The sequence below is a fragment of the Eupeodes corollae genome, chromosome 2 (assembly GCF_945859685.1).
Source record: "Eupeodes corollae chromosome 2, idEupCoro1.1, whole genome shotgun sequence".
NCBI classification, from domain to species: domain Eukaryota; kingdom Metazoa; phylum Arthropoda; class Insecta; order Diptera; family Syrphidae; genus Eupeodes; species Eupeodes corollae.
In genome coordinates, this window is record NC_079148.1 from 30,371,596 (window position 1) to 30,385,286 (window position 13,691).

General features: G+C 35.2%; 1 protein-coding gene across 1 annotated transcript; it reads right to left on the bottom strand.

The window, feature by feature from the left end:
* Positions 1 to 560: 560 nt before the first annotated feature.
* LOC129946330 (cytoplasmic dynein 1 light intermediate chain 1) lies at positions 561 to 11,403 on the bottom strand. The gene is made up of 7 exons (XM_056056469.1): positions 10,805 to 11,403; positions 6,181 to 6,371; positions 5,696 to 6,096; positions 5,404 to 5,633; positions 5,218 to 5,329; positions 1,154 to 1,336; positions 561 to 1,087 (listed from the first exon to the last, which is right to left on the bottom strand). The coding sequence occupies exons 1-7, from the start codon at positions 10,888 to 10,890 to the stop codon at positions 833 to 835; spliced, it is 1,458 nt and encodes a 485-aa protein (XP_055912444.1). The 5' UTR covers positions 10,891 to 11,403; the 3' UTR covers positions 561 to 832.
* Positions 11,404 to 13,691: the final 2,288 nt, after the last annotated feature.

Genomic DNA, 13,691 nt, shown 5'->3' on the forward strand with positions numbered 1-13,691 from the left:
CTCACATTGGTATCATAGCTCCTGCTCAGTTACAACATCAATATTTAATTATAATTTATTTAATACTTATTTAATTTGTTCTTGCCTTTGTCGATTTTCCCTCTTTTTTTATGTCGCAACAAAAAATCTAGACACCCCTGAAGAAGTTAGGAACACTTACGAAACGTTGGGAAAAAATGAAATAAGTTTTTTATTTGCATTCCAAAATACAAAAAGATAGAGGCGAGCATTCGCCAATTGTAATAGATTCTGACATTTAAATTCGCCAAATTTTTGAAGTTTAAGACGAACGTCAACTTGGCGAATCGCAAACAGTAATGCGAAAAAGTCACATACATGTGCTTATTTTTTAGGCGACTCGCGAGTTATATAATAGGATAGGGCCCTAAAACAGTTTTTGTAGAAATTTTTAGGACAGAGACAACTCTTCCTAAATATATCTTTACGCTTATGATACTTCCTTAGAAACAGTCTTGAAACATATTAGACAAAAAGAGTTCGGATTTCTAGCCAATAAAGAATTCTTCAAACAAAAAATTAGCAATAAAAGCTTATTACAGTGATTGTATCTTACTGAAATTTAATCTCGTTTCATTAGGCATAAATATACAATAGAAAGTTATTATAGTTTGATTATTATTATAACATCTTTTTTCTTTGTTATTTATTATAATAAAAATTAATAAGTTAATTATTTTGTAAGCTGAAACTATATATCTGCGCAGGCGCTGAGAACTGCCTCTTATTGAAACAATTGGGATTACATCTTTAAGTTGGATTTGTGAATATTGCTATATTTAACCGTCCATTGATAACATTAACGGTTAACATTTTAACAATCTGATTGTGTAAAGTCGATATCTTTTTTCACACTTCTTGCCAGTCTATCGAGCTCGGCAGCAGCATTAGTGCATACTGAAAACTTTTCGGGTGTCATTGAGACATCTGTGCCATTAGCTGTGCGAGGTGAACTTAGTGTACCCGTTGGAGTTGCAGGCGAGCCTGATTTTTTGTGCAGTAGAGAATTAAAGAAATTAGCAAGTACACCCTCACCTCCAGGTGTTGATGGATTGAGTTTCGGATCAATCTGAAATAATGGAAAATGTAATATTTTTTTTTAAATTTAAATGACAGTTTTTTTTTTGAATTTTACCTTAATAGGTGAACTTTGACTTGTAGAGCCTGGTGTTCGGGTAACATTTTTATTGCCAGCCTGAGAACGTAGAGGAGATTCTCCACGAATTTGGCCTTGGCTTTGTTGAAGAATTTGCTGTTGCCTCTGCAGGAAAGTTTGTTCATCTTCTGTTTGAACTTCAGCTTCTCGATTAGAAACCGTCTAAAAAATAACGTTTACAATAATGGTTATTTCTAGACAATAAATTATATAAACTGTTTGAAATGTTTTAATTTTTTTTTTGTCGGTAATTTTATTTTGTGTTTTCAATTAATGAATATTCTTTTTGAAACTATGATATTTACAGCTGTGTTCAAAATAAATGAAGTGCTTTTACAAAATTTGCTCAAGTGTTTTTTTTACCATGTGTATACTGGTAATCAGCCTATTTCTCTACCGGTAAGTATAACGGGACATTAAAGATGATAAAACAATGAACTGGTTTGGAATTCATAACCGTTTACATGTGTAACCAGAGATCAAATGATCTTAACTCTCAATCAAGCTATTCAAAATAATAGGAGTGTGAGTTATATTGTACGTAAAAAAAATCAAAAACTTAAAAATAATAAACAGTAAGTAACTATTAAATTAAAATAGGAATATTAAATAGTTGAAATATCGAATATCTAAACAAGATTGGTTATTTAGTGGGCCGAGGAAAGCACTGCACCGACGAAAAACGGGAAATCATAAAAAAGTTGCGAAATGGAGGAAAAACGTATAAGGATATAAAGTTGACGTTAGGGTGCTCTGACCAAATGATCGCCATGGTTGTAAAATATGAAAAAAAACGTCGAAACCCGGGGACGGAAAACAGAAACGAGTGAAAATGACGATCGTCGTAGTGTTCGCTACAGCCGAAAGGATCCTTTTGCGTCCTCTAAGATGATCCAGGAAGATCTAGGACTGGCAGTAAGTAGCGTAACAATTAGAAGGCTTTTGTTGGAACACAATCTTTTCGCTCGCAGTCCACGAAAAGTGCCGATGCTTACAAAAAACATGTAGCCGCTCGTTTGAAATTTGTAAGAAGCCATGCTAATTGGCCTGCAGAGAAATGGCGAAACATTTTGTGGACTGACGAGATCAAAATTATTTTATTCGGTGGAACCTTCTCTAGGCAATACGTCCGTCGTCCAGAAAATTCCGAGTTTAAGCCTCAGTACACCATTAAAACGGTAAAGCATGGAGGTGCTAAAGTGATGGCATGGGGCAGTTTCTCATATGCTGGTGTTGGCCCCATACATCAAATCATTGGCACGATGGACCAGCGCGTTTATGTGGATATAATGTCCAATGTGATGCTGCCTTATGCGAGTTGGAATATGCCGGTTAAATGGGTATTTCAACAAGACAACGACCCGAAACACACCAGTAAGTCTACCAAGAAATGGTTTCGGGTCAATGGAGTTGAGGTCATGGACTGGCCAGTTTAGTCGTCTGACCTCAATCCCATAGAAAATTTATGGGCAGATGTGAAAAAGGGTGTTTCTCGACGAAGACCCTTGAATTCGAGGCAGTTGTGGAACGCAGTCGAGGAAACATGGAACCAAATTCCAGTTGAGCGTTGTCAGGCCCTCGTGAACTCTATGCCACGCAGATGTGCAGCAATTATAAAAAACAAAGGATTTTCCACAAAATATTGACAAAAAAATCTTAATATTGAATATTTTTTTTTAGTTTTTTATACTTTTTGTTTACTCCTATTATTTTGAACAATTCGTTTTGGCTTTATTTTGATAAAATTCATGTTTTTTTTTAAACAAAGTAGACTTTAAGCATAATAATATAAGACTGGATTACCTATTTTGTACAAAAGAAAAAATAAATTTAAAAAAATTATACAACTTTTGAGTCAAGATTTAATCTAAAAAAGAACAGGCACTCCTATTTTTTTTTTGAACAAAACTGTAGATTACAAACAAGGAAACCATCAATTTCAAGTGTTACGTCACGTCATCACAAGCTTAAGTGGTCATAAGATTAATCCGTACATGACAATTATTTGGGTTCGGTTAATACGGATGAACAGAAAACCTTACTCTAATACCAAAACAACAAAAAACGCTTTTCTTCTTCTTTAAGCAAAAACTTTAATCCTTCATTTTGTTGATTTACCTTTTATAAATAAATGCACAATAGTTACATTTTTAGTTAGAACTTATCTCTTCCCTACTTCCTTAATAGATTATTATACATGTTATTGAAAACAATTCCTTTGTTACCAATTTGATTATAAATATATCGTAATCCATCTTATAAAAAATAAATACTTATCATTTGTATGATCTTTTTCCAAGAAACAGTAAAAATCATTTAGAAAATCCTTTCTAATGAGATAATCCCTTATCAACTACCTGCTCTTGCTAAGTAAGGTATTTTACTAATTGGTTTAAAATCTTTAAGCAGGTAGTTGGATCCTTTAAAAATTCATTGATTATTTTTGAATAAATACACAAGATATGAAATTAGTTTGCACAGTCTAATTCAAACCGTCACATAGTTCAATTCGATAACTTAGAAAAATGGATCACTTGGAAGTTAGCATAAAATCAGAAAATTTGGAAGAGCCAAAAACAATTGATGATTACTTTGGCTATGATATTAAAGAGACACTCGAAGAAATTGAATATAATATGGAAGGTCTTTCGCTGACAATTATATTGGAACCACATGATAAGGAATCATCTGACGAACCAAAACAAATATTTGAATATAAACTAGACGATGAAGAAGAAACAGTAAAAGTAAAAACGGAACAAATAGACGAAGAAGAAGAACAAGAAATTGAAGTGCCAATTAAAGAAGAAATAGAAGAAGTTTGCCCTGAAGAAGATCAATGGGTGCCTGATGAAGATTTGATAAAATTAGTTGAACGAATCGAGTTGCGACAAAGGGAATATAATAATTTATTCAACAAAGTTATGGCAAAACTCAAGGAGCTTCAAGAACAATACAGTGAGGAAGACTACAAATTTTCAATCATAAAACGCAATAAAAGGCATCCAAACTCGCAAACAGCTTCAGACAACTCTTCAGATAGTGACTCGGATTCTTCACTCTGTGAAGAAGAAGATTCAATCGAACGATCATCTGATTGTTCTCATAAAAGAAAATCTAGTTCGGAAGATTCTGATTCTGAAATAGAACACAAACTAAAAAACCAATGTACAATTCAATATCCGTTTGTATTGGGGTCAGATTCGGACGTAGTTGTCATTGGACCAAGCGGAACACAAATAAATCGTAAGGAATTCGAATCATTGCAATGGAAAGACGCAGCTGGAGCAACAAGGGAATTGTGCAATGTCATTTTTGGCGAACGGACATTGGCAACACATTCATTGACAGGAAACCAATCACCGGCATTCCGTGGACGAGAAAGGCCCATCAAAGCTCAACTTGATTTGGCGAAAACTAGTGATATAACACATTTTATCTGTGCTAAATTTAATGTAACACAGCAACTTGTGAGGGCTACAATCACGACTAAATGTGCGGATGCTGCTAAGAAAATCAAACGTATCAAGTTAAGAAAGAATTCTATTAAATTGTAATCATATTTAGATTTTCTTGTTGTATAATAAATAAAATTAATATTGTAACTTATATAAATTATTGAAGTCTTTTATCTAAATAAGTAGAATACCATTTTTGTCGTGAAGGAGCTTGAAATGAACACGGGGTTATTGCCGATGATATAACTGGAAGCTTTATGTTAAAAATGCATGGACGAAGGCACAAAGAAAGTTGTTTAATTTTAACGAAGACATCTCTACTCTGGTCAAAATCACTCAAAAAGAAGAATTCATCCGTCTGAACACAACTGCAATAAAATACTAGGCTTCCTTTCAATCTAAATGGGGATCAAAAATGTCAATCAAACTTCCAACGGCGGAACAATACTTTCACACTAATGTACTTAAAACCCAACTGTTCTCATTGCGGATATATACAATGTATTCAATTCTGGTTTGGCAAAATTGTTTTTGGCTGATTTAAATTTTTCAAAGCAATGGAGACATTCAACACCAACAACCTACCTTTCGTAATGGAGGAGCAATGATAATATCCGTGTAGTAATCCTCAGCTTTGCATGAATGCATGTTCTCGTACAAAATACTTATTTTCTTTAAATTATCCCATCCAGCAGGACTGCAATAAGAAGAAAACAAAAAACAACACTTAAATAAAATCAAAACTATAATAATTTTAGATTTAAAAATTACATTAAAACAGCATCTTTTTCAACAACAAGCGCAGGTGTTCGGAATGGTAAGTCGTAAATTCTATGAGTTAAGTATTTATAGAGCAGATCACAGTTCTTGTCCTCCTTAACGCTGGTATAAAATAGAGATGTTCCATGCTGTAGACAAAATCTACGTATCCACTGTTGTATAAAATCAAAATGCTCATCTCTATATTCGTATTCTTTTTCTAATGTCGTCATATAATCAGTCTATTGGAATAAAATTATTAATATCATACAATAAAATGTGTATGTCATTTTGTTTATAATACTTTTGTGACAACTACAACCATATCTAGTCCAAGATTTGTTGTAAGTGCCCCCTCTGTTAGAGGCAGTAAATCATCATCATCGATAGAATTATTACGAACTGAGCGTTTTATAGGAGAACCAGGATCTAAATCATCTCCAACTTCACAATAACTTTGCCATGAAGTTATTAGACGTTGGCGGGCATCTCTACTCTCTTCAGGATCCAATTTAAGGCTTTCAATATGTTCTGCAAGCACTTTTATCCAATGATTAAGTTGCTCCAGCCATGACCATGGGGATGTCATCGACACTGTGAGTATTACTAAGGTGTGTGCATAATTATTTTCGTTTAAGGCATACTTCAACAGATTTACATGACCTGGATCACCATCAAGAACCCACACACCTAATCGTGTCATATCTAATTGAAATTTAAATTAAAAAATTGGTTGGAGTTATAAAACAAAAATAATTTATTTTTAAAATTAAAAATGATGTAACTTACCATCTCTGTATTCGTCCTTTACATCAATGTAAGCATATTCGAGACCAGATCCTTTTTTTGGATCTTCAACGCCTTGCAGTTTAGCGATCAGTGTTGTCTTACCCGTGGAATTATCTCCTAATACTAAAACCGATTTGTTCGATGGAAGCTTTGTGCTGCCCTGTTTTTGAACCTCACTCAAAATCGCTGACCTAAAATATTTGTTTTTAAATAATATTTTTTAAATATTTTATTATGTTATAGAAAATACAACAAAAGATAAGAGATTCATTTTAATAAAGGGTACAGCAATATTGATAATTTTTTGGGATTAGTTTTTTTTTGAATTTAAAAATGTACATCTCTTTTAAATTTTATATGTTTGCTATAGAATCTACATCGATTAAAAGATGAAGTCGGTGTCTCATGATAAAGTGTGTAATGTTAGGTTAGGTTAGGTTATAGTGGCTGTCCGGATGGAAACGGACACACTCAGGCCAGTTTAATGGCCCATTGTGATACCACATGAATCTTGAGGCTTCCTCCTAAGCTCAATGGAACCAGCTTGAGTCCCTTACGAAACGTGAGAGGCTGATTATACCGATATGATTTAGATCGTTAAAGAAGAATTTTCCTAGGTAATTCTTGCGTTTTAGAGCTAGAGCAGGGCATGTGCAGAGAAGATGAAGAACCGTTTCTACCTCTTCCTCGTCCATACAGCTTCTGCAAGTCATTTGAGAATACGCCTAGTCTCGTGGCGTACTTTCCTATTAGACAGTGTCCGGTTATGACACCTATTATCGAGCTTATATGCGATCTTTTTAGAGAGAGCAAGCACCTTGAACGTTTTAAATCCAGTGTTGGCCAGATGTTTTTTGTGGCTTGACACGTGGTGATGTTGGTCCACCTGGTGCCTGCCCTCCTGGCATCGTCTTGCATTAGTAGCAGCTTATAAGTAGCGATGGCATTACTTGCCAAACGTGGTAGGATGGGCTGTACTGTACCGTTCCTGGCGAGTTCATCTGCCTTACAGTTACCTGGAATGTCTCTATGGCCCGGCACCCAGCAAAGGTGAATATTAAACTGTTGCGCCATTTCCATTAGAGATGATCGACAGTTATGGACCCTTATAGAGTTTGTAGAGACAGAGTCCAGAGATTTGATAGCGGCCTGGCTATCAGAGAAAATACGGATACCAGATGTTGATATCACGTTTTCTTTGAGCCAAGACAAGACTTCTTTTATCGCCAAAAGTTCCACCTGGAACACGCTACAATGATTGGGACGGCGGAATGAGAGAGACTTAATTTCAGTCGTTCAGAGTACACAAATCCACCAACCCCTTCTTTTGTTTTTGACCCATCTGTGTAAAAATGGATTGACTCATCCTCCAAGAATGTCCTATCCTCCCAAAAAGATCTGGTAGGTATAGAAATCTGGAAGTTTCTGTCGAATTGTAGTTGGAGGATGGTGTAGTCTGTGTGCTTTGGAATTGATTCTAAGTACCTTAGAATTACGGAGTGGCCAATGTTGTTGTTTGTCCACTGTGACGAAGCATTGAGGCGAATAGCAGAGCTTGCAGCTATTTGTTTGCTAAATATGTCAAGAGGTGTAAGGTAGAGCAAGGTGTCCAGAGCCGCAGACGGGGTCGTGCGAAGCGATCCGCTTATACATAGGCAGGCTGAACGTTGGACTTTATTTAACTTATCCCTGTTTATACCTTTCTCTAAAGCAGTCCACCATACTGCCACACCGTACGTTAAAATCGGTCTGATTACCGATGTGTATAGCCAATGCGTGATTCTGGGTTGTAAACCCCATTTATTACCAATAGCTTTTTTGCAAGAAAAGAGAGCTACAGTAGCTTTTTTGACTCTTTCCTGTACGTTGCGTTTCCAATTTAGTTTTTTGTCTAAGACAAGACCCAGGTATTTAGCCTCGTCTGAGAATATTAATTGGATTCCTTTAATATAGGGAGGGTTGACAAATGGAATTTTGTATCTCCTCGAAAATAAGACCAGATCGGTTTTGTCCACACCGATCAGCCCAAAGTATTAGTCTGTCTAAGGCATTTTGTAAGTTCTTTTAGGATATTAAGATGCTATAGCAACGTCGTCTTCATAGGCTATCACTCTGAAACTCTTCTCATCCAGACTAGTTAGGATTTCATTCACCACTAGGTTTCCGGCTGACAGCAAGCTTGTATAGGTCACAAGATCTCTGGTCGCCATAAACCATGAGTTTGACATGGCATTGATGCCAACAACCATCGCTTATGGAAGGAAGTGGTCCTGGAAGCTACCTCAAAAAGCCACCCGAGAGCTTAACCTTGACCAACTGCCAACGATCAGCCGATATTGTGCCATCATTATCGCTCCTGTCAATGACCGCAACCACGACTTTGCCCTTCGCGACTTCACTGAAACTGGATTTTTTCCTGATGGGATTGAGGGGGGTGCTGGTGTTATGCACCCGAGGCCGTTTTGGTGTCGGTGCGGCCCCCTCAAGAGACCTTTCTCTTTTGGACGTAGAGTCCTTATTGAATCTTGTTGTAGCAAGTATGCTTTTGGCCTATTCGACACTAGCGGTTTGCTGCGGTGTTCTTTCAGCCCCAGATGATGCACCAGAAGCCTTTAAGATTTTTGCCGCTTGCCGCCTCTGTCTATAAAGACCTTTTGAGTTTTCCATTTCTGGAAGTATTCTCATTAGTAGTGGTAGGGCCATTTTTCACAACCCTGCCACTACTGAAATTAGGTATCGCTACCTTTGCATTGCCGTTGCTACCAACAGCAGAGGAGGGTCTATGGTTAGCCACTACTCCCTTCTCTGTGTTGGCCGCAAGAGATACGGTAGCAGGCTTTGACGCCAAGCTGCCGCCCGGTCCTGAAGAGATACCGGTCTCAATTGTGTTTTTATTTTTGTTGTTAGTTCTATTCATTTTTGGTCCCACGAGATGCGAAGAAAAAAGGTTCATCTGCACAGAAATTCGCATGTACAGATAAGGCTAGGTAATCCGGAGGTCGCCAGGTATATTTTTGAATTGGGCCCCCAGCCAGGCTGATCATCGGCACGGGTCGTTTAACACCTTAGATCCAGTCCAATAAAGATGAGAGGTCGTTGGGGAGGAAGAGAAAGGGTAAGGAGTCAGTGGATGTTAATTCATCATTCTGATGTGTAAGGAAAAGATTGGGATTCGGTAACAGCAATTCAGCTAGGTTACCTAGAGTGAGAAGGAGTATAGGAGATAGGTGGGATGGGAGTTGGTGACATAAACATAGGCTGGTATGCCTTGTTTATGTGGGAATGGATGATGATTTTGGGAAGGTAGGGGGATAAGAACGTCCTTTAGTTTCAGGACTCATCTGAAGAAAATTCTCGAGAATCATTGACCTTACTCAGCTTCTAAAACTCGACAAGTTCGACGTTTAGAGTAGTTTGAATTATTCAAAAAATTAATACTTTGAATGAAGAAGAGGACGAATTTTCATAAATAACCAAATTTGATAATTTTCTTTTCTTCTTAGCATTTGAAGAAGAATGCAGAGATGTGGAATTCCTTTCAGAAAATGTGTCATTTGCGTGTTAAGTTTGTTGAATCAAACAGTTTCTTTTTAAGAATTTTACCATTTTGTGGTCTTTTAATGTTTTCCGTACACTATTCTAACTTTACACAAAATCTTAGTTAACGTAAACTGAATTTTTTAAAAAGTAGAACCTATAATAAAACTGATTAGAAAATCATAAGACTTTTTACTGATTTTTAATCTGAATGTTATAAGATGCAAAAATAGGTACGCACTTTGGACTTTGAATCAATAAATAATTTATGAGCTAATTCTAGTTTGAAAATCTACATTAAGAACAGGAGGCCAAATAGGTACGTACTAACTTTTGAATTTTTAAATTTTATGATAGAATTTAATAAGTTTTCTCAAAGACAGTTCGTCAAGTTACTTTGTAAGTACCCAATAGTTAGGTTAATTAATAAATGTTTAAAAGGTAGATTACTTGCAATATATTGAATATTTCTACGCAAAAATGATGATGATTCAAAACAAAGATTGGTTCCCTACGTGTTTTGAATCCTAATTATTGTATTGATGGTTTAGTCAGTCACAAATATACTGAATACGAATAATGAATTGTCTCCCTAACCTCCTCGTAGGCTGGTGGTGGGCTCAAATAAGATACATTCAATTATTAAATTTTAAAAGAATATAAATATTTATTTAAAATACTGAACCAAACAAATTGGCAACACCTGGAATTTACCTTTTTTGGCAAAGGTGTGTGTTGTCACAAAATTGACAGTTACCTTTTCCACACTCTTTTGCTTTTACCTATCGTCTCATAACCAACACCACTCCCCGTCACCTCACCTGTCACTATTATGGGAGGGTCTATCGCTATAAATTCAATTTCGACTCAAAGCTGTCTTAGCATGAAGTCATGCAATTTCATTGATATGCAAAATAATGTACAACTCAAGAGGAAAAAAGAATGACTAAAACCAAACAACAGAAATGAGAAGAATAAAACTTAAAAGAAGTTCAATTTCAGGGACATTATGAGCGAGATGATGTGTTGTCAAGATTTCTCTTTGTTTAGAGGTTACAAACTATCGAGGGCCTTGGCTTAGGCTTACCATAAGTTCTCCTTTTCGGCAGCATCCTTTTTCTTTGCACCAATTGCGGTATGACCATTCATCTGGGTGCCAATTTCCATCGCCATCTTCTCACGTCAGAGGCAGAGATGTGGGAAATTAACTCGACTTTTTTGGCTTGACAAATAAGGAGCCTCGATATTTACAAAATTTTAATGATTTAAAAATAAAATTAAAAAATATACACAACTTAAATACTGCTAAAACACTTCGACAAGTCTTTTTTCTTCCGAGCGAGACTGAAGAACTATTAGAAAACTTTTTTTATTTTTTGAGACGTTGATGACTAAGAACAAGAGGCAGTGAGAGCACAAAGTTGAGTTGGAGGTTGCACAGGTTTGGTTGACAGAAAAAAAGTTTATTGCAATTGATACAGCAGGACTTTAGCATGCAGACAAGAATTGAACTTTTCTGTGTAATTTCGGGGTTTATTTAATTTCTTGCTCTTGATCGCTGCAGCGAATGGAGATTTGCAAGGGATTTTCCTTTAGGACTTCACTTATTTTACCACAAAAATAAAGAAAAAAAATATATGTGTGCCTTATGCTCGCTCGCTCACACACTTGTTTTATGGATAAGAATTTGTTTTTATTTCACTTGTGTCGTTTGTCTCATTATTCATATGTGCTGTGCGAAGTTGCCAACAATGCAGAAATATTCTTTTTTTGACATTTTAAAGGAAAGTGATGCCAATTTCTTTCATATTGGCTGCATTCAGCGAAGTAACCGTTTGCGTTCACATAACAATCGACTGTGAAAGATTTTTTAATAATATACTAACATTGTAGTAAAGTAGCTCTAAGATGCAGAGATCTTTTTTATGCATATTAAAGCCTACCATAATGCAGACATCTCCGTTTAGTAACCCTCTACCTATTCTGGTTTTTGGCATGCATTTAACTCCTCTACTTTTCTTCATAATTTTAAATGAAGGCAGATACATTTTAATGGGACAATGCTAAACTTTTAGTCTGCTTGGTCTTATACGGTTTTTTCGATTATGTTGGAGTTCTTGATATGCCTGATTAGCTTGTGAAGCTTATTATTTGAAAAAAAAAAAAAAATACGTTTATATGTTCGATGTAAAATTCGGAAAACTTTTTCAAACATTTCATAATTTCTAGAAGCTTATAAACGACCTTCAGTAAAATTATATCCACTGAAAGTTTTTACTTAAACAATGTGAGGGTGCGTATAAAAAAATGAGAAATTAACTTTATTTTATCGTTTAAAATATTTAAAAAATGAAATAATTACTTTTGTTAAAAATAATTAAATGTTAGGCTATGACCGCACGTTTTATGAATTCACAAACCTGTTAATTTTTCTATCGTATACTCAAATTTCATGTTTTTAGAAATACTATGTTCGAGAAATATCTATGATTTAGGCGATTTATGTATTTTATACAAATAAAAATAACCTACAGTTATATAAAGAATTTTTATAAAAATAAATAGGGCTTCTATTATAAAAAATTAAATATTATCCTTTATAACGTGTTTTTAAATGAAAACAAAATAAATATGCCAAAAAAACAACATTTAAAATTGGTTTCAATCCTAGAAAATCTGTAAATAAGAGATAGTAAAACTACTACTCACCTTAATATACAGTATTGTTCGTAAACTAAGCAACCGTTTCACGGAAAATTCAAAGTCTCATGATAGTTTTGTTTACAAGGTTTTTAAACTTCAATTATTTTTTTATTATTTTATTATAAGTAAGGTTTATATAGAGAATAAAAACTATTAATTTTCAATAGAACTAAGGAAACAATATTTACTAAAAGACTTAAAATTTTATATTCAGCTGTTCGTAATCTAAGCAACTTTTTAATAATTGGTGTAATATACCTTGTTTTTTGTAACTTCTCGACATCGTTCTGGCAAAGACTCAATTAACCGTTTAAGTGTAGTTTTACTAATACGGAACCATTCTTTTTTAAGGCCCAAAAGTAGTTAATTTTATTTTTAAATCTACAGCTACCGATCTTCCTTTTGAGTATTCCAAATAAATTCTCAATTGGGTATAAATCTGGCGATTGGGCCGGCCACTTCATGACTTGGACCCCCTTTATTGTAAACCACACTTTTACAAGCTTTGAGGTGTGTTTAGGGTCGTTGTCGTGCTGAAACTTCCAACTCAGCGGCGTTTCCCATTCCACGTATGGGAGCATATGGCTTTCTAAAATGTTCCGGTATATAAACCGATCCATTTTTGTATCGATCTCGATGAAGGGCCCTACTGCTGTTCCAGAAAAACAAGTCCACACCATGACATTACCTCCGCCATGCTTTACTGTACCACGACAGTAACGGAGATGTAACCGTTTTCCTCTGGGTCTTCGGACGTGACATATGCCATCGGAATTAAACAAGTTAAATTTAGACTCATCCCTAAATAACACTGAATTCCTTTTGTTGGGTGTCCAATTGAGATGTTGTGTTGCAAATTCAAGCCTAAAATTACGGCAAAGTTTAAAGGGCCAATTATGGATCACAACTCATTTTTGTTAAGTTGTAATTAAGACAATTCAATTTGAAGACAACTCCAAAATAAAAATCGTATTATGGGAGACAACTTTTTTCAGTTGAGTAGACTAAATACGTTGCCTACTTTTATGTGCTTGTTTTGTGGCAAAATCAGCTGTGTAAAAAAAATAAGTAGGAATTTCAATGTTTTGAATTCAGTGCAAAATTTTATAAAAAAGACAAAATAATAGGAAATGGAGATATCTATTGATTTGTTTCTTGGAAATTCGGAAGAACATAATCCCCTGAATGTTGCGCTGATGAGAAAAAATATTCGAGATCACTCCAATCCATTGGAACTTCCAAACAAAAAGTATTATTTATAAACGAATTCT